We start from the raw sequence: 20,243 nt of genomic DNA on the forward strand, positions 1-20,243 counted from the left end.
TGTGCCCCTCTCGTGCCCTCGCTCTCTCCGTATGACGGGCGGCCCTGGAGGATAATAAAGAGGGATGATGCTGATGTTGTGCCATCCACCTCCCTCAACATCCCCCCCACCTCCTCTATCCTCTCTTGCAGAACATTTCGCCCCTTAATTTATCACCTCTCCCCCTCCTCCTTGCCTCCCCCTCCTCCCACCCTCGCTCTAATTCTGGTTTAATAACCGCCACCTCCATTCATCACAGAATCGATGGCTCTGACAGGCCCACGCCGGCTAACGTTAGCTCCCCTGTCCTTTCCTCACGCATGGATGTGGGGTCACCGGGAGGTCAGGCTGCCAAGAAGTATGTCCTGCGCCATTGTTCCTTGGCGTAAGATGCTGAAATGCACATACAAACACCCACTCATCATCAGTCAAGTGGACTGTCATGTTTGACAAGCAACAAGCAAGACACAAATACCAAGTCAAACACACATTGAAAGGATCAGTCTCAAAATTGAAAATTATGCACCTGAGGAACATCAGAATCGATTGAAGCATCAAACTGGACTATCTTGAGGGGTTATTGTCTTACCCCATTTACTATATGCTGAATACACTGTACATAATATGTTCGTCTTACCTATGAGCAGCATTTGTGTGTCAAAATGGGTGGATGGAACACCGTGACACAAAAACAAACCCCTCTATTGTCAGCCTCCATCATGCCAGGAAGTTTGCTCATCGCAGCACAGCTTGGGTTTGTGGCAGAGAGACAGGACAGCAGCTGAATTTCACCTAGACCCACATCCAGGGCCCATGACAGTACACAGGAGGGTACTTTCAGAGGAGTGTGCGTGTTTTACCGCAGGACTCTAATCCACAGAGCGGGTCCTATTGGCAAGGCTCATTGAGCTAATTAATAATGCGGCACAGAACAGAGAGGGATGGGAGTCATTAGGGAACTGCGGCTATGCTCTCAGCCCTGCGGTGGAGCGCCATTCTGTGTGTGTGTTTGCATGCATGAGAGAGATAAAGAACGCAAGGGAGCATAGTGTGTGTGCATTTGAATACGTGTGATTTTGCTTGTGGGTGTGCCTATGCTGCTCGGCCATCGCTCATCCATATATTTATATGTACATATTCTCATTCACCCCTTTTAGATTTGAGTTTATTAGGTAGTTGTTGGGGAATTGTTAGATTACTTGTTAGATATTACGACAATGTCGGAACCAGAAACACAAGCATTTCGCTACACTAGCATTAACATCTGCTAACCATGTGAAAATTTGATTTTATTTTGAGTGTGCAGGTGCTCTGAAGTCAGAGAGTTTTTGTGTGAGAGAGAGCAAATGGCCATTATACAGACACCACGTCCTGCCTCATCAAGCTCCCCCCAGACAAACCCATTTAAGATGGCGGCCCCTCTTCTCTCTCTCTCAGACACACACCTGCACCCTGTAATGGTGAGGCTCGTAGCTGGTGACTGTATGATTTATGCATTATCCAGGATCAAGACAAACAACATCAAACCACCGTACTGCAGCAGCCCTCTCTACCTGCTAGCTCCTGATGACTGGGAGCCATTGTGATCAGAGTTAAAAGAGGAACAGAGAGAATTCATGGAAGTACTTTCCACAGAGCTGCTTATGCAATGAACACAGTAATTACTCAAGATACAGCATTGTATTGACATGTTATATAGCACTCCTGTGTAACGTTCCACTAAACCATAGCGTATAATACAAATAACTGGCTGATTTAGTATAATAATGAGAATGAAGTATATAGTCCATTCCTTGCCTTACGCAATACAAAAGAAATGCAACATAGTGGAAATGAGTTAATGTACAAAAACATTCTAATAATGCCAGAGCAAAGTCGTGGCAATTCAATATTTCACCTCAGCAAAAAATTAAAAGTCCCTTTTTCAGGACCCTGTCTTTCAAAGATAATTCGTAAAAATCCAAATAACTTCACAGATCTTCATTGTAAAGGGTTTAAACACGGTTTCCCATGCTTGTCCAATGAACCATAAACAATTAATTTACATGCACCTGTGGAACGGTCGTTAAGACACTAACAGTTTACAGACTGTAGGCAATTAAGGTCACAGTTATGAAAACTTAGGACACTAAAGAGGCCGTTCTATTGACTCTGAAAAACACCAAAAGAAAGATGCAGGATGGCAACAACAACTGCCCGAGTTACACCAAGAACGCACAATCCATCCATCAGTGCTCAGACTGTCTGCAATAGGCTGAGAGATGCTGGACTGAGGGCTTGTAGGCCTGTTGTAAGGCAGGTCCTCACCTGACATCACCGGCAACAACGTCGCCTATGGGCACAAACTCACTGTCGCTGGACCAGACAGGACTGGCAAAAAGTGCTCTTCACTGACGAGTCACGGTTTTGTCTCACCAGGGGTGATGATCGGATTCACATTTAACATCGAAGAAATTAGCATTACATCGAAGCCTGTACTCTGGAGCGGGATCGTTTGGGAGGTGGAGGGTCCGTCATGGTCTGGGGCAGTGTGTTACAGCATCATCAGGCTGAACTTGTCATTGTAGGCATTACAGGGAAGACATCCTCCTCCCTCATGTGGTACCCTTCCTGCAGACTCATCCTGACATGACTCACCAGCATGACAATGCCACCAGCCATACTGCTCGTTCTGTGTGTGATTTCCTGCAAGACAGCAATGTCAGTGTTCTGCCATGGCCAGTGAAGAGCCCAGATCTCAATCCCATTGAGCACATCTGGGACCTGTTGGATCTGAGGGTGAGGGCTAGGGCCATTCCCCCCAGAAATGTCTGGTAACTTGCAGGTGCCTTGGTGGAAGAGTGGGGTAACATCTCACAGCTAGAACTTGCAAATCTGGTGCAGTCCATGAGGAGGAGATGCACTGCAGTACTTAATGCAGCTGGTGGCCATACCAGATTACTTTTGATTTTGACCCCCCTTTGTTCAGTGACACATTATTCCATTTATTTTAGTCACATGTCTGTGGAACTTGTTCAGTTTGTCTCAGTTGTTGAATCTTATGTTCATACAAATATTTACACATGTTAAGTTTGCTAAAATAAACACAGTTGACAGTGAGAGGACATTTATTTTGTTTAATGAGTTTATTTTTTTAAACACTAACATCAGGTACACACCAAAGTGCATTACAAGGCAATAGCATAAGATTAATTCTATGCATTTCTAAAGCGATCATTCTTATTAAGGTACCACCTGATTTAGGTTCACACATGGAGAGTGGCACACAGAAAGCTTGATCACCTGACCTGTGGAATTTTGCCTGAGGTGTACAGAATGTTGTGTAAGGGAGGAAGCATCATCGGAGAGAAACCTGCAAGGGGAACACTTTAGTCCCTTTTCCATTACAAGCTTAACCTCCTGCAGAGCTGAGTGGTATAACAACACGGTGCAAGACCATTTGAGTGCCATGTATGTCAAGGGCTTCTTCTAATTATGCATGACCTATTGGGGCTTCGTCCCAGTACAAACATTATAGAGATGGCTTTATACCTAGCTATGCAGTAATGTGGGTTTAGGACCTTGAAGGTCAGAATTTCTTAGTAGTAATGATAAGATGTCAACACGTTAAGACCTGCTAAGAAGTAACAGGTAAGGACAGGGCATGTCCATGCATAAAGCATCAGCCAAGCAACAATGGTTGGCTTGAACATGTACTAAATTGACCAAATGAGAAACATTGCTTTAGCAATGTTGTTACAATGGGACAAAAAACTAGCCCACATTCACTCCAAATTTGCAAACCACTGTCGAGACAGAGAAGAAAATAAAATAAACTACTGCAACATGACTTATTTTTCTTGTTAACAAATTACAACATTGTCATTTAACAGTAGAAATAACTCTGAAGAACAAACTAAAACCTATTCCAGACTAACTGGTCAGTTACATCACCAGAGTCTGATAGCAACAGAGCTGTTAAAAGACCTAAGGCAAGCTCCTCCTAAACCTGTATACAGTATCTACTGTAATCCTGAAAATCTTTAATCTTATAAATTGTTGTAAATGATATCATTTTAAAAACGTTTAATTTCTTCATTACAGTCTCTGGAACTATTTCCAGGTAATATGCTACAGAATGTCCTCACAAAGGTCAGAGATGAGTACCTGTCGACATGCTGTGAGGCAGTACACACCACAGTAAAGTACATATAGACATAATGTATATTTTCTGTAATGGATATAACAGCATCTGAGGAGAGTCATTGTGATGCACTATTTCTCCGCATGGCCTATAAACATGAGAGCTCTGGAGGGGAACTGCTGCTCAACAGGGACTGCTGTGTGAGAGGGCCTGGGTGATGTGTTCTTCCCCCTAAAGATGAAGGTTAGGATTTGGGAAGGGTAAGCTGACCCTAGATCTGTGCCAGCAGGCAACTTATACACCCAGGCCAGCATACAGCAAATACAGTATTCGCTCATGGAGGCTGATTAGCTAGAGGTCACATGGTCAGGAGCGATAGGACACCCAGTTCCTCCAGCTTGGCCTTAGCTACTGCCTCCCAGCCCTTATTGGCCAACGGGTTCCTGGGGGATGGGTGCATGATGCCCTCCACCCGTACCTCCATGCCCGCCGCAGTGAGGGCTCGCCGCGCTCGCTGCTCTGCCACTCTGCCAACCCCAATCACCATGGTGATGCCAAGGGCAGCCACAGCCTGGCACAGTGCCATGTCACAAAGAGCCAGGAGGGCCTCACGTTCCCCAATGACTAGCTCGGGGGGTGTTAAGTTCTTGCCGGTGGTACCCATGAACATAAGTGGGCACAGGTTATGTACAAAAAAATGGCGGAAGAACACATCTGGCTCACCACACAGCTTGCGGAAGAAGCCCCAGAAACGGGAGCCACTCACTTCGCTCTGAATGCAGGCCAGGCCTTTGATTAGTCGCTTTGGGTGCTCCGAAGGGGGATGTCCAACCTCCCCAGTGATTTTCAGCCAATCACGGACATAGTTTACCTCACCAAAGGGTACCTGAGAGCAGAGGAGGAATGATGATTAGGTGGATAATAATACAACTCTATTCTACCCTGACTTTGATCAGATTTAAACAGAGTGGGCAATATTGACTTATTTATGTGTATGCCTTATTCCAGACATTTCCATTCTGCAATGGTGAATATGAGAAAGTGGTAATAAATGTTTATATTGTCCTCTATCAACCAAAAGTTCTAGGAGGCTACTATTTACCTTTTGCCCTGAATGGAAGTAGGCTAATTTAACAATGTAGCTATCAAGTGAGAGTTGTTGGGCTCTCTCTTTGGCCTGCCTGCACATCCTTACCCCGGTCTGAGCCATGCCGAAGGGTCCCGGGTTCATCCCCAGGAAGAGAATACTCTGTCCGCCACGACAGTAAGTCTCAACGAAGCAGCGGTGCGGTTCCCAGGCATACTCCAGCGGGTTGTAGATGTAGTGCACGGGCTCACTGAACGAGAGCCGGCGAAGGTGAACGTTCAGCTCCAACTCTACGTGCAGAAAACGAGAGGCTACCGTGGAACCATCCAACATCAACCCCGGACCCAGAATAAGCGAACAAACGTTGTTCTCATTCGGTTCGTGTTTCTCCGCATCTCCCTCTCCAACCCTGCGGACAGATAAATAAAACAATCCCGGTACTTTGATTATCAATAGGAATGCTAATCCAGTTAGCCATCAACGTCAGCGGATATTAAATTGCTTAGCCACAGAGTTATTTTAAAGTAGGCATAATATAATGCACATGTCCCCTTATAACAGAACGGCTGCATTAATGTCCTTAAAACAGCACATTTCGTCGCTGTAGTTGCACTGTACCTTTTGAGTTCATGTGTGTCCATCCTGAGCGGATGTTTTCCGGAAAGAAAGACCAGCAATTGCATTCTGGGAATAGTAGTTCCACGCCGATAGGCGACCTACCCTTCTTTATTATACAGTAGCGCAGTGCTACCAACCAACGAAGGTGATAGCTTATGTTTTACTGAACACAAACCGGCTGCGCGCGTGCGCCATCGTGCGCCATCGTGCATAAATGTATTCCCCCTCCCCCCTTTCCGTCTCTGTGATAAGAGTCTCCTATGATCTGCACCGCGAGGGATTTGACAAAAATAAACACATATCATGCACTTGCACAGGGTTGGGGAGTAACTGATTAGTCTACATGTAATCAGTTACATGAAATGTGATTACTAAAAACCTGTAATCAGTTACTTTACCAGCAAAAATATTGTAATAAGATTACAGATACAGAAAAACAAAATAATTACTTATTGGATTACTTTTAAATTCAGAAAGGATGTTTTGTGACACCTTATGACACCTTTCTGTTTTCTCAATGGCATTCAATTCAACATTGAAAAAAGGTGCACGTTTAAGTTTCTTCCACCTGAGCGAGCCTGACCACAAGTCAGAGACTACTATGATGACACACCAAATGCATTTGATGGATAATTTATGTCTTCTTCTAAAGCCTCTTAAGGGAAACGTAATACAAAAGTAACCGAAAGTAATTCTGTTACAGAGTTTGGGTAATCTTAAAGTTACATTACTGATTACAATTTTGGAAAGGTAACTAGTAACTGTAACAGATTACATTTAGAAAGTAACCTACTCAACCCTGCACGCACTCGCACACACATTTAAATGGGTAACATTACATACACACAAGTGGCTATAGTGTATAAGGTAGTCAGTCGGTTTACTTAGAGCCTTCCCATCGTCTCCCTCTCTCCTTGCCCTTTGCATGACATCGAACATGGAGAAAGTAGAATTAGCAAAGCTTTGACCCTCATATCAGACGAACACTGCCACCGATCTTCGATGTTACTAATGGGTAATTGGTTATCACTGACGTGTGCCAGTGTTATCTCCTGTCCTCTGAGACTTCAGGTCAAAGATTTAACACGCTGCTACAGTTGATTTTTAATTAGCGACATTTATGTAATTACTGTTTGCATTAAAAGCTTCCTTCAAAGGTTCGTAGCACGGCTATATTTCACAAGCTGACCTCCCACTTTATTCAATATTTGTCTACAACATCTGCTTACCATTTCATAGGCCTTCTTGGCTATCCGTGGCAATCCAAGATGAAATTTGATAAATGTTTCTACAGCACTTTATTAGCACCTTTATTCATGTCATTGGTCCACAGTTATTGAACAATAATTGAACCGTAATTAAAGAACAACAAACACTTAACACTAATGGCATATGTTCAAGGGTGATGTATTTATTTTCCGTATTGATGATTTACCATAGAGTTTCCTTGTGCGTGTATATTTGTCATGGTTCTCCCTTCACTGCAGAGCTCAACAAACTGGAGAAGGAATGCTGAAGATAATATGAAAGAGAGAAAGAGATACACCTGGAGGAAGAGTAGGAAATTGGGGAAATTTACAAATAGAAAGAGAGAGTTGGAGAGAGGGAGGGAGAGAATGTGGTAAGGCTTGAGTGGGAGAGATGACAGGAGTGTTACATTTGAGACCAGGACTCCAGCTCCTCTGTGCAGCCAGTCTAGTGCTGTTGCCATGGCAGCAGCAGCCCTGTATCTGCAGCGCAGGCAGAGAGCCTACAGTCCGCAACAACACACTCACACACCCCTCCCACGCCTGAACTGCAGCTGAACCTGAGTGAGGTTATAGGTTGGACGGCTGGGAGCATATAGGTGACAGTGAGCGATGAGTAGGGGATAGAGAAAAAGAAGGCGCAAGTGAGGAAAAGAGAGAGAGAGAAAGAGGAGGATGTGCCACACAGATGGGGAGAGGGGGGATTGAACAGGATCTAATTATCATACAGGGGGAAAATATATTATTGACAGTGGAAGGGTTTCTGCTTGTTTTGCCATGAAAAGGGAGGGTTCCTATCTCCTTGGTTTTTATTATTCTTCTGGGTGGGGGACCGCTATTTTTGCTTATTCTTTATATTGTATGGAAATGTGGCTTTAACAAAGGATATAAAATACAAACGCTTCATACATTTCACCATGGATCATTTCTAGAGGTCGACCGATTATGATTTTTCAACACCGATACTGATACCGATTATTGGAGGACAAAAAAATCTGATACCGATTAATCGGCCGATTTGTAAAATGTATTTATAATAATGACAATTACAACAATACTGAATGAACACTTATTTTAACTTAATATAATACATAAATAAAAATCAATTTAGCCTCAAATAAATAATGAAACATGTTCAATTTGGTTTAAATAATGCAAAAACAAAGTGTTGGAGAAGAAAGTAAAAGTGCAATATGTGCCATGTAAGAAACCTAACGTTTAAGTTCCTTGCTCAGAACATGAGAACATATGAAAGCTGGTGGTTCCTTTTAACATGAGTCTTCAATATTCCCAGGTAAGACGTTTTAGGTTGTAGTTATTATAGGAATTATAGGACTATTTCTCTCTATACCATTTGTATTTCAGATACCTTTGACTATTGGATGTTCTTATAGGCACTTTAGTATTGTCAGTGTAACAGTATAGCTTCCGTACCTCTCCTCGCTCCTACCTGGGCTCGAACCAGGAACGCAACGACAACAGCCACCCTCGAAGCAGCGTTACCCATGCAGAGCAAGGGGAACAACTACTCCAAGTCTCAGAGCGAGTGATGTTTGAAACGCTATTAGCGCGCACCCCGCTAACTAGCTATCCATTTCACATCACATCGTTACACCAGCCTAATCTCGGGAGTTGATAGGCTTGAAGTCATAAACAGCAGAGCTGCTGGCAAAACGCACGAAAGTGCTGTTTGAATGAATGCTTATGAGCCTGCTGGTGCCTACCATCGCTCAGTCAGACTGCTCTATCAAATCATAGACTTAGTTATAACATAATAACACACAGAAATACGAGCCTTGGGTCATTAATATGGTCAAATCCGGAAACGATCATCTCGAAAACAAGACGTTTATTCTTTCAGTGAAATGCGGAACCGTTCAGTATTTTATCTAACAGGTGGCATCCATCAGTCTAAATATTCCTGTTACATTGCACAACCTTCAATGTTATGTCATAATTACGTAAAATTCTGGCAAATTAGTTCGCAATGAGCCAGGCGGCCCAAACTGTTGCATATAACCTGACTCTGCGTGTAATGAACGCAAGAGAAGTGACACAATTTCACCTGGTTAATATTGCCTGCTAACCTGAATTTCTTTTAGCTAAATATGCAGGTTTAAAAAATATACACTTCTGTGTATTGATTTTAAGAGAGGCATTGGTGTTTATGGTTAGGTACACGTTGGATCAACGAGTCCTTTTTCGCGAATGCGCACTGCATCGATTATATGCAACGCAGGACAAGCTAGATAAACTAGTAATATCCTCAACCATGTGTAGTTATTATGATTGATTAAGTTTAATGCTAGCTAGCAACTTACCTTGGCTTCTTACTGCATTCGCGTAACAGGCGGGCTCCTCGTGAGGCAGGTGGTTAGAGCGTTGGACTAGTTAACCATAAGGTTGCAAGATTGAATCCCTGAGCTGACAAGGTAAAAATCTGCTGTTCTGCCCCTGAAAAAGGCAGTTAACCCACCGTTCCTAGGCTGTAATTGAAAATAAGAATGTGTTCTTAACTAACTTGCCTAGTTAAATAAAAATTAAATATAGCTGTAAAAAAAAAAAAAAAAAAAAAAAAAAATTGGTGTCCAAAATTTCCGATATCCGATTGTTATGAAAACTTGAAATGGCCCTAATCAATCGGCCATTCCGATTAATCGGTCGACCTCTAAACATTTCACTCCTGTGTGCATGTATCTCTATGAGTGTGTTGGCGTCTTCTTGTTGAAGATGAGTGAGGTTTGAGGGAGTGTGTGTGGAACTTGTTCCTGTTTGCGAAATTAATTTGCCTGCATGTCTGTGTGCATTCTGCATGCATTTGTCTTTGTGCAATGCCTCACAATGGTGTTAGACACAACGTGTGTTTGAGCTGTGTGTTGTTCACTCTACCTGTCCTGCCTGCCTTTGTACACACTCTGTATGTGCATGTGTGAGTGTGTATTGTAAGTGTGTTTGCATATCTGATAGATGAACTCACTTGATGGATGGTATTTACACATCCCCCTGTAATTTCCCACATCATGATCAGGGCGTGTGTGTGCGCTGGGTGACTGTGTGTGGGTGCATGCATGGTTTTGTGTAACCTGGTGCCACAAACCTGGTTTATGTATATTCTCAATTTCCATGAAGTACAAGCATAGTCAGGTACTGTAAACACAGATCGTGACGTGTCTTGGTTTCTGGTATTTGATGGTCAAGGTTAGTGGCAGCTTCATTAAATAGTACCAGCAAAACACCAGTCTCAACATCAACATTGAAGAGGTGACTCCGGGATGCTGGCCTTCTAGGCAGAGTTCCTCTGTCCAGTGCCTGTGTTCTTTTGCCCATCTTAATCTTTTATTTTTATTGGCCAGTCTGAGATATGGCTTTTTCTTTGCAGCTCTTCCTAGAAGGCCAGCATACCGGAGTCGCCTGTTCACTGTTGATGTTGAGACTGGTGTTTTAAGGGTACTATTTAATGAAGCTGCCAGTAGAGGACTTGTGAGGCGTCTGTTTCTCAAACTACACTCTAATGTACTTGTTCTCTTGCTCAGTTGCCATTGGAACACAGGAGTGATGTTTGCTGATAATGGGCCTCTGTACACCTATGTAGATATTCCATTAAAATAATCAGCCATTTCCAGCTACAATAGTCATTTACAACAGTAACAATGTCTACACTGTATTTCTGATCAATTTTATGTTTTTTTACTGGACAAAAAATGTGCTTTTCTTTCAAAAGCAAGGACATTTCTAAATGAGACCAAACTTTTGAACGGTAGTGTAGTATAATGGAGTAACGGTCTCTGTCAGAGTTTTTAACCATTCTAGAGGTCTTGATAGGATCTTATCCAAGAGTGACTTGGAAACAGTGGGGTCAAATGAGTTCCCCGTTGACCCCTCAACGGGGAACAGTTGGGGTCAAACAGTTGAGGTCATGGCTGCAGGTCTGTTTGTGAAGTGTCCTAATATTTAGACATAAACAGTGTTACCATGGATTTGTAAATTAGAATACACTACTTGACAAAAATTAAATGCTCATCATAAAATAAAATATCGAATTATCATTGTTATCACTGTTGACAATATTGGCATTAACAACAATATTGATACTATTAATAATAATATCATATTGTTTCATTATCATTAGTAGCAATAATAAGAGTGGTATTTAGTCAGTTCTTGATTACTAATAGCTGCTGTAAAAACAAACATTACAGACATTTTTAGGAAACAGAGAGAAGAGGATAGTATACTGGACCCTCCTTAGAAAATGAATCACAGAGTGCCCTCTAGTGGCCTGCTGATATCTCATTATTACCTACAAGGGCTGATTGTTAAGTGGTATAATGTTATTGCAATGCATGCAAGTGGCATAGAAGATGTCATGTTCTCACATAATATTCTCTCTGACGCTCTGTCTCTCTCTCTCTTTCTCGTGAACTCGATGCCCCCCCCCCCCCCCCCCCCCCCCGCCACCTGATCCTCGGTCACAGCCTGTAAACATATTAGGGAGGTACAGGCAGACATCTACAGGAGCCTCTCCATCCATCAGAACACAGCCAATGGCTTTAGCAGGGCTCCCTGGGTCCGGCTGGGATTGGTGTACACCGAAATGTACAATGACCCAAAGCAACCACACATTCGTAGAATATATACACACATATACACACACACATACAGGTATGACTCATTCCAAGGCATCTAGCAAGTGCAAAATGGTGCTCAACCACACGCCAACACTGAGCTCTATATTCTCTATGGCTAGAGGCTGGATCAGGGCGGTGAGGGTCATCATCCATTCTGCCTCCTCGTTACCATGCCATGACTCCAACCTCCACACAGACACACACATTACCCCAGACAACTTTTCCTCTCTCTGCACCCCAGTCAAATCTGTTTTCCAATATCGATTGTCTTATGGTCAGAAGTGGTAAACCAATACTTTTACTCACTGTATTGTAATCTACAGTTTTGAAAAGCAGGTGTATATGTTACTGGGATGTGGTAATGTGTAATCTGATTGAAGTACTATAATGCTCTATTGTTGATTTCCCCCTGTGTATGTCTTTTAAAGTCAAGACTTGGGTAACAGGAACTAGGTTTTCCCTTGAGCTTTCAAGAGTGATTTCATAGCTTTTCTCAAAAGTATTTCCCTTTCTACCTAAGCTATCATATGCATTAAGCCATTATATGCTATTATACTATCATTTTATGTGCACTGACAATAGATAAGAGCAACAGCTAAATTAATACATATACAATAAGAGCATCAGTGAGGTCTGATGTGATTTCCAGGCCAGGCAGACTAAACTAATGCAGATCCTGCATGGTGCCTGGTGCTGTGAGTACAGGATGTGAACCACATGCTCTATCTGATGATGATTAGGCTGTTCTCCTGGATTACCCTGTCTGCCACACCACTCAACTCCTGCACCATCGAGCCTCTGTTTCATCTTCAAGTGTCTCCGCTGCCCGCACCGGGCTGCGAGTACCCTCGGCATGTGTGTGATTACTTTGGGAGTGAATATTTTCGTGCGTGAGTGCGTGTGCACGTCTGTGTCTTCCTTCCCGGTCTCTGTGCACAGCTTTTCCATACCTTCACCTCTTCATCCTTCTTTTCCCTCACCTCTGGGTGCATACAAAGCTGAACCAGAAAAAATAATCTCGCCCTCCATCTCTGTTTAGCCTTTAGCATATCTTTCTCTTTTCATTTCTCGGCTTCCCTACCCTGCCTCCTCCGCTCTCTTCCATTCTTTATCTCCCTCTCTCTCCTGTTTTGCTTTTTATTTTTCTCTCCATCCTTTATTTTCCCCTTTCCTTCCGCTCTTTCTCTTTTGCTCTTTCTTCCTAATCTCTCCATCTCTATCTCCCTACCACACCTCTCTCTCATACACTCCCTCTCTCCTCTCTGTCTGATGGATCACCTTCCCCTGCCGTTGAACTCCTCTGATAATCCAGGGGAAGCAGTAAGACTTCATCCATCAGCAACGCTGACAGAGCCGCAAGCTGGTGCAGTCTGACATACCACCACTCTGTCTGTACCGTGTGCGTGTGTTTGTGTTTGATGTGTTTGCTTGTGCTCTTCGTAGCAGAACGACTTGGCTGACATGTTATGAACATGCGTGTATATGCATGTGTGAGTGAATTAACTCAGGGCTCCTGTACGGATTGTTGTTTTGAGGGTGAAATTTCAACCACACAATAATGTCATCATGGTAACCAAATTTCAACACTTTTCAACACAATTTCAATATTGTATAAAATATGTTGAATTTGTACCTTTAAAACAACATCATACTTTTACCCCTTTTTCTCCTCAATTTTGTGGTATCCAATTACAGTCTTGTCTCATCGCTGCAACTCCCGTACGGACTCAGGAGAGGCGAAGGTCACGAGCCGTGCGTCCTCCGAAACACAACCCAGCCAAGCCGCACTACTTCTTGACACAATGCCTGCTTAACCGCACCAATGTGTCAGAGGAAACACCGTACACCTGTCGACCGTGTCAGCGTGCATTGCGCCCGGCACGCCACAGGAGTCGCTCGGGCGCAATGGGACAAGAACATCCCTGCTGACCAAACCCTCCCCTAACCCGGATGATGCTGGGCCAATTGTGCGCCACCCCGTGGGTCTCCCGGTCACGGCCGGCTGCAACAGAGCCTGGACTCAAACCAGGATCTCTAGTGGCACAGCTAGCACTGCGATGCAGTGTCTTAGACCACTGCGTCACTCAGAAGGCCCCAGATTTTCAATGTTATGTCCGCTATTAGAAGAAAAAAAACAATAGGCTGGGGAGCACCTCCTACTGGAGAATTGATCGATATACAGCTACCTTTTGGTCTCCCATAAATGTTTTTAACCGAGCCCAGCCCTGCATAGCTAGGATACTTGTCACTGACTATTGAGTACCACAGTATGAGTCATAATACCCATAAAATCTAGCGTTTCGTGTAGGCTTACCCTGGCATCACATTTTCATAACCGTGCAAATCTCTCTGGACAAGGTAACTTTTATCAATATATTCACCTGTAATGACCCCTTAAAAATGAAATGCTAATTAGTCATTAATGTTGCTATCATACAGAACTGCACATCCTGATGCAAAATTTGATGTATGTATACATCTGTATATCACTCAAGGCAGGGAGGAAAAAACTTCCACATTTTTCGATGCAAACTCATCAACAAGTAGCAAGTAACCTAGAAAGTAGATTTTTGTTTATTGTGTAAATAATTACTATTGCGTATTTCTCGTGTGTATTCTTATTTAACATTTTTTTTAATTACCCTGGCCTTTGTAGCTAACTACCCAACCTTCCGTCAATCAGAAGCAAGGATGGTTCTATGCTATGTACCGGATTGTAACCACTACTACGATGACCACATGTGCATTTGATTGTTTTCTGACCTTTATTAGCGAGTGGCGCAGTGGTCTAAGGCACTGCGTCTATGTTCTAGAGGTGTCACTACAGACCCTGGTTCGATTCCAGGCTGTATCACAACAGGCCGTGATTGGGAGCCCATAGTGCGACACACAATTGGCCCAGCGTCGTTCAGGTTAGGCCATCATTGTAAGTAAGAATTTGTTCTTAACTGACTTGACTAGTTGAATAAAGGTTAAATAAATAATAACAAGGTAAGCCCTGTTTGCTAGCTGCTAAAAAGCTATTTTGGTTCAGTCAAAGATCTGTGGTTAGCTAGATGCATTTGAAAATAAGCTAGATATCCACCGACTGTACTTGTGCAATGCACTTTGCCTTCCTTTCAAGAACCAGTATAGGCTAGCATATTGACTGTTGTGACCTTTATTATTGACAAGTTCTTTGTGAGCTAGCCAGATAATCTGTTAGTTCACAGTTTGTGTAGTCATACTTTTTCACGTGGTGACATGCTAGCTAATGTTAGCCCTCCAGCCAGGGCAGGGACATAGCTAGTTAAATATTCCCTGGTGGGGCTAGCTAGTTAGGCACTTTGGTAGCACCATATCACCGTGTAGTCGAACTTTCCTGACAGGAGGTGACATGGTAGCGAATGTGCCTAACGTTAACGATTAGCGCTAACTAGCTAATGTTAAATATTCCTTCCGTGGTGGACTAGCTAGCATGTCACCACCATCTGTGGGGTCTGGGGAAATGTCTGACTACACAAACGATGAACTAACGTAACTAGCAAGCTAAACGTTAGCTAAATAGCCCTGCCCTGGTGAGCTAACATTAGCTAGCATGTCACCACATGGAAAATGTGTGACTACACGAACGGTGAGCTAACGTTAACTAGCTGGCTAGCTACGTCACATAGGACTTGTGGGCCCAAAGTTTTCCCATACAAAACAAACGGTTTTGTTCCACAAGTACTTCTGTTGTACATCAAATGATCTGTGAAGTCAGTTAGCTACACATGTCAGCAGGGATGGAAATTAAGCTAGTCCGAGTCTAGTACTTTTCAGACTGGGCTAGTAGACAATGTGCCAAACTTGCCTGACAGCAGTGAAATAGCTAGTAGAAAAGGTGCCAAAGTAGCCTGTCACAGCAGTGAAATGTTGCCTTTAGAAACATCGCATGCCACAGATTTAGGACCTGAATGTTACCATGGCTAGTTTAAATCGTGGTCTGCTGGCCAGTGCCCGAAATCCTTATGTTCCATCGCTGCATGTCAGTCCCTTTCAGATGATCCCCCTATCACTGTTGGTCCTCCTCAGTGACCTTACAGCTGAGGGTTTTAACTTTCCTCTTGAGATTCAGAAGTACAGTCATATAGCTCATCACAATACTTTACCTCTTTGGGCAAATAGTACCCTACACTGTCCTGATCATCTAGTTGAGCATTCCAGATAATTCCTCCATCCCAGCAGAAATGTCCCATCCACATAGTAGGATTTTAGATGTGCAGATAGACCAAAGCCCAGCCTATTTACCATTACTATAGTCTGTGGGTTATGGTATTTTAATATAGATTGGCTACCTAGTAAAAGTAATTTTTTTTTTTTTGTCTTTCAGATGGACGGACCAAAAACACAGTGACAACACTTTGGTCTGCAGCTTCCATTTTCCGGTGGAAAGAGAAATGGCCCTGTATTTCCAAGAAAAGGTAAGAGAAAGATCCAGACTGTTGACTGGGAAACAATAACAAACAATGAGGCATGAGGATTGGGTGTTGGGGGACCACTTGTCACATTGTCCAATGTGGGTTTGTGTTATGATAAACAATGCATTTTCTGTCCAGATAAAGATGTTGATACAGCATTGAAAAAGACCCACCACTGACCAAATGTCTCATTGATTACCAGTCCAATAAGAGTGCATCCCTCAGACCATCTGGTGCATGGACATCCTGTGCCAGTGTGGTCCGAGACTACAGCTACACTCATCACATATGATACCATATTGAGTAAAACAATGAATTTGTATATGCATAGACATTTTGACTTTATGTCCCCTCTTCCCCATGTTTTAGACAAGAGGAGTGACATGCGGAACATCAGGCTCACCCCACGAGAAGCAGTGCATGATCAACTCCACCCTCAGCAAGGCAATCTGCTGGAAGTGATGTACTCTCTCTCTCTCACTCTGGGGGTAAGACTTATAAATTCCCACTGTGCCCATGATAAAATGCAATGTGAATGGTGTTGTACTACTCAATGAAACTGTTAGGAGATGCACTCAAAATTTAACTTACGTTGACTACATTACTTTAGTTGGCTGCTTTGAGCAAAACTTGAATGTAATATAACCTATTGTTTGTGTATGATCTGTATTCATTGTTCACTTGTTTTCAACAATGTTAGGTCCAAGCACTGGGGCCTTCAGCAAGTAAGACACAAGGGGTACAAAATCATTTGTACATCACAGATGTATATTCCCACTGTGCCCATGATAAAGGTGAACTACATTACTGTAGCTGGCTACTTTGAACAACACTTGTATGTAATATAACTAGGGCTGTCATACAAAAAAAAAAAAAAAAAAAAAATGGATTAATTGCATTCAATTCTGTAGTTAATTGCGATTAATCACTCATTTATAATTTTTTCCAATCTGTTCCTAAATAAACAGTGTATTGAGTTATAGGCATGTAGGGACTGAAACACAAAAAATATTCCGTATCAGAATGTTTTTAATGGCATATTCACCATAAACAAGTTAAGCAATACAAATGTCCTGTAAAGTACTAATGCTCCCAGTAGGCCTACTCCCTCATACATTTTCTTGAAGTTGTCAACGAGAAATGTGGAAACTGGAAGGAGCCGCAGTGAGAACAATTAGGGGTGGAGATGGATGAGGAAGAGTTAGTCAGGTAACTCTTTTCCCACTCTACAACCATTCATACACACACACACACACACACACACACACACACACACACACACACACACACACACACACACACAGTTAAAACTTCAGCCATTACAAATTATTGTTCTCCCAATTACTGATTGGAGGGTTGGCTATAATAAAAAAATAACTGGCTCTATGGATGCAAAGAGCATAAACTTGTCCAACAATGTCATGAATTCCACAGAACATAAACCTGTGACCATACACTCCAGTCGTCCTCCTTTTTCTTTTCACTGAGCCAGTTCCAAAGACAAAAATCACGTTGACATTTTCAGATGATAAAGCTGCTCTCTTCTGTACGATATGCCCAGAGAGTGAAAACAACCTCCCACAAGTTACTGATGTGGCAGGCATTGCCAGGTACTGTATGTAAATAAGGTATTTCAATCCAAAAATGATTGGGTATTATGTGTAGATTGAGGGAAAAAACAATTCAATCCATTTTAGAATACGGCTGAAACGTAACAAAATGTGGAAAAAGTGAAAGGGTCTGAATACTTTCCGAATGCACTGTACCTTCGTGCAATGCAGGCCAGCCTGGTGTGTGCCCCTGCATGCTGTGACAACTACTGTCGTGGACAGTCCTCCATGTAGATGCTGGGCTCTGCTTTGTAACGCTCCACACATTTCTCAATGGACTCCTATTCTTCAACAGACTCAGAAGAACTCAACAAGAGGGCAGCTGTCTTATTTGGTGGCTCTGACTCTGTTGCTTTATCAGGTTGCTGTACAGACCTCTCTTCCTTCAGCAAGTTGCTGACAAAAGCCCACACCTCACCCCTCTCAGGTCTGGGAAGGCACTTCAGGTCCTTAAACCTTGGGTCGAGTGCTGTGGCGATCTTCAGACATGTGAGGTTGGTGTTTTCCTTGCATTTCTTCAGGTTTGTTGTGAATATTTGCTTGAAACTTTCCACGTAGGCAGGGTCATCATCGGAGCTCTCCATCACCCAAAGGAGATGGCACAAAGCAGGCAACACCAGTGAGCAGGAAATGTACTTCTCTCCCAGAAGTTCAGTCAAGTACCTGCAGTGGAAAATAATTCTAAATAATTTAAGTGAATTGTGAGAGACTTGTTATACGCAGACACATTCTCTCTCTCTCACTCACACACACACACACACACACACACACACACACACACACACACACACACACACACACACAATCGTATTATAACACTAATAGTCTGATAAAGAAGCTTACCTTCAGGGCTCCAGCAGCACCTACAACTTCTGCAGTTTCTCCAATTCAGCTGTGGTTTGCATGGTGAAGTTGGTTTTCTGTTGGGCCAGAGCACCTCTGTGGTTGTTGGTTTCTGTGGACACACTTTACCAATTCCTGTGTGGAATTCCATCTTTTTGTGACATCTTGAACGAGTTACTCATTCTTTTGCCCATTTGCAACTTGCTGTTGTCCTAGCTCTGCAGCGTTTGGTGTGCTGTGTTTGAAATGCCAAACAATTCTTCAGCATTTGGCTTGGGCATTTTCAAACCTGCTGTTCTGTAGGGACACTGTGATGGACCTTTGGAGACGGTGAGCGGTGCAGGGTGTTCAAAAGGCAGATATCTTGCAGCTACAATCATGTTCTGTGTAAAGTGTTTTCAATGTTCCACTGCTTTTCTACATCCCCGGGTGCCCTTGTACTTTAACAATGTCTGGTACAGACAGGGACGACAGGGAGGGTGGCGGTTGTTCTGGCTCAGGTTCAAGGAGACATGCCATTCCACTTAACCTGTCCCGGAAATGGTTCCTTGGCGACTGAAGATCCTCTTCTGTGGGCTTTCAGATTGTATTGTGAACCGCCAAAATAGGCTGCATGGCTACACTTATGAGCTCCACAGAGGCATTCACATGTGGTATAGAGAATCCCCTGGTCACCTATAGCAAAGAGGAAGGATGTTAAGTGCCACATTCCTTTCAATGCATGACTTTGAACACCTTGAAATGTTTATGCTGTAAGAAATGTGCTATATACACTAACCGTTCAAAAGTTTGAGGCCACTTAGAAATGTAATTGTTTTATAAAAAAATATTTTTTTTTGTCCATTTAAAATAACATCAGATTGATCAGAAATACAGTGTAGACATGGTTAATGTTATAAATAATTATTGTAGCTGGAAACGGCAGATTGTTTATGGAATATCTACATAGGCGTACAGAGGCCCATTTATCAGCAACCATCACTCCTGTGTTCCAATGGCATGTTGTGTTAGCTAATCCAAGTTTATCATTTTAAAAAGCTATTTGATAATTAGAAAACCTTTTTGCAATTATGTTAGCACAGCTGAAAACTGTTGTTCTGATTAAAGAAGCAATAAAACTGGCCTTCTTTAGACTAGCTGGGTATCTGGAGCATCAGCATTTGTGGGTTCGATTACAGGCTTAAAATGGCCAGAAAAAAATAACGTTCTTCTGAAACTCGTCAGTCTATTCTTGTTCTGAGAAATGAAGGCTATTCCATGCGAGAAATTGCCAAGAAACCGAAGATCTCGTACAACGCTGTGTACTACTCCCTTCACAGAACAGCGCAAACTGTCTCTAACCAGAATAGAAAGAGGAGTGGGAGGCCTCGGTGCACAACTGAGCAAGAGGACAAGTACATTAGACTGTCTCATTTGAGAAACAGACGCCTCACAAGTCCTCAACTGGCAGCTTCATTGAATAGTACCCGCAAAACACCAGTCTCAACGTCAACAGTGAAGAGGCGACTCCTGGATGCTGGCCTTCTAGGCAGAATTGCAAAGAAAAAGCCATATTTCAGACTGGGCAATAAAAATAAAAGATTGGCAAAAGAATACAGACACTGGACAGAGAAACTCTGCCTAGAAGGCCAGCATCCCAGAGTCGCCTCTTCACTGTTGACCTTGAGAC

At 42.9% G+C, this 20,243-nt stretch overlaps 1 protein-coding gene, 1 long non-coding RNA gene and 1 pseudogene across 2 annotated transcripts; 1 reads left to right on the top strand and 2 right to left on the bottom strand.

Annotated features, from left to right (window-relative positions):
• Positions 1-3,085: 3,085 nt before the first annotated feature.
• Positions 3,086-5,972, bottom strand: LOC110528210 (single-strand selective monofunctional uracil DNA glycosylase). Its single transcript, XM_021610067.3, has 3 exons — positions 5,808-5,972; positions 5,298-5,598; positions 3,086-4,988 (listed from the first exon to the last, which is right to left on the bottom strand). The coding sequence occupies exons 1-3, from the start codon at positions 5,870-5,872 to the stop codon at positions 4,461-4,463; spliced, it is 894 nt and encodes a 297-aa protein (XP_021465742.3). The 5' UTR covers positions 5,873-5,972; the 3' UTR covers positions 3,086-4,460.
• Positions 5,973-14,317: 8,345 nt separating this feature from the next.
• Positions 14,318-17,022, top strand: LOC110528211 (uncharacterized). The gene is made up of 3 exons (XR_002474213.3): positions 14,318-14,608; positions 16,034-16,124; positions 16,491-17,022. It is a non-coding gene; the product is annotated as an uncharacterized LOC110528211 (long non-coding RNA).
• A 229-nt stretch (positions 17,023-17,251) lies between these two features.
• The window catches only part of LOC149982614 (uncharacterized), a 28,065-nt pseudogene continuing 25,073 nt past the window's right edge, over positions 17,252-20,243 (bottom strand).

This window comes from Oncorhynchus mykiss, chromosome 7, assembly GCF_057628025.1.
Source record: "Oncorhynchus mykiss isolate SJ-2025 chromosome 7, ASM5762802v1, whole genome shotgun sequence".
NCBI lineage: Eukaryota > Metazoa > Chordata > Actinopteri > Salmoniformes > Salmonidae > Oncorhynchus > Oncorhynchus mykiss.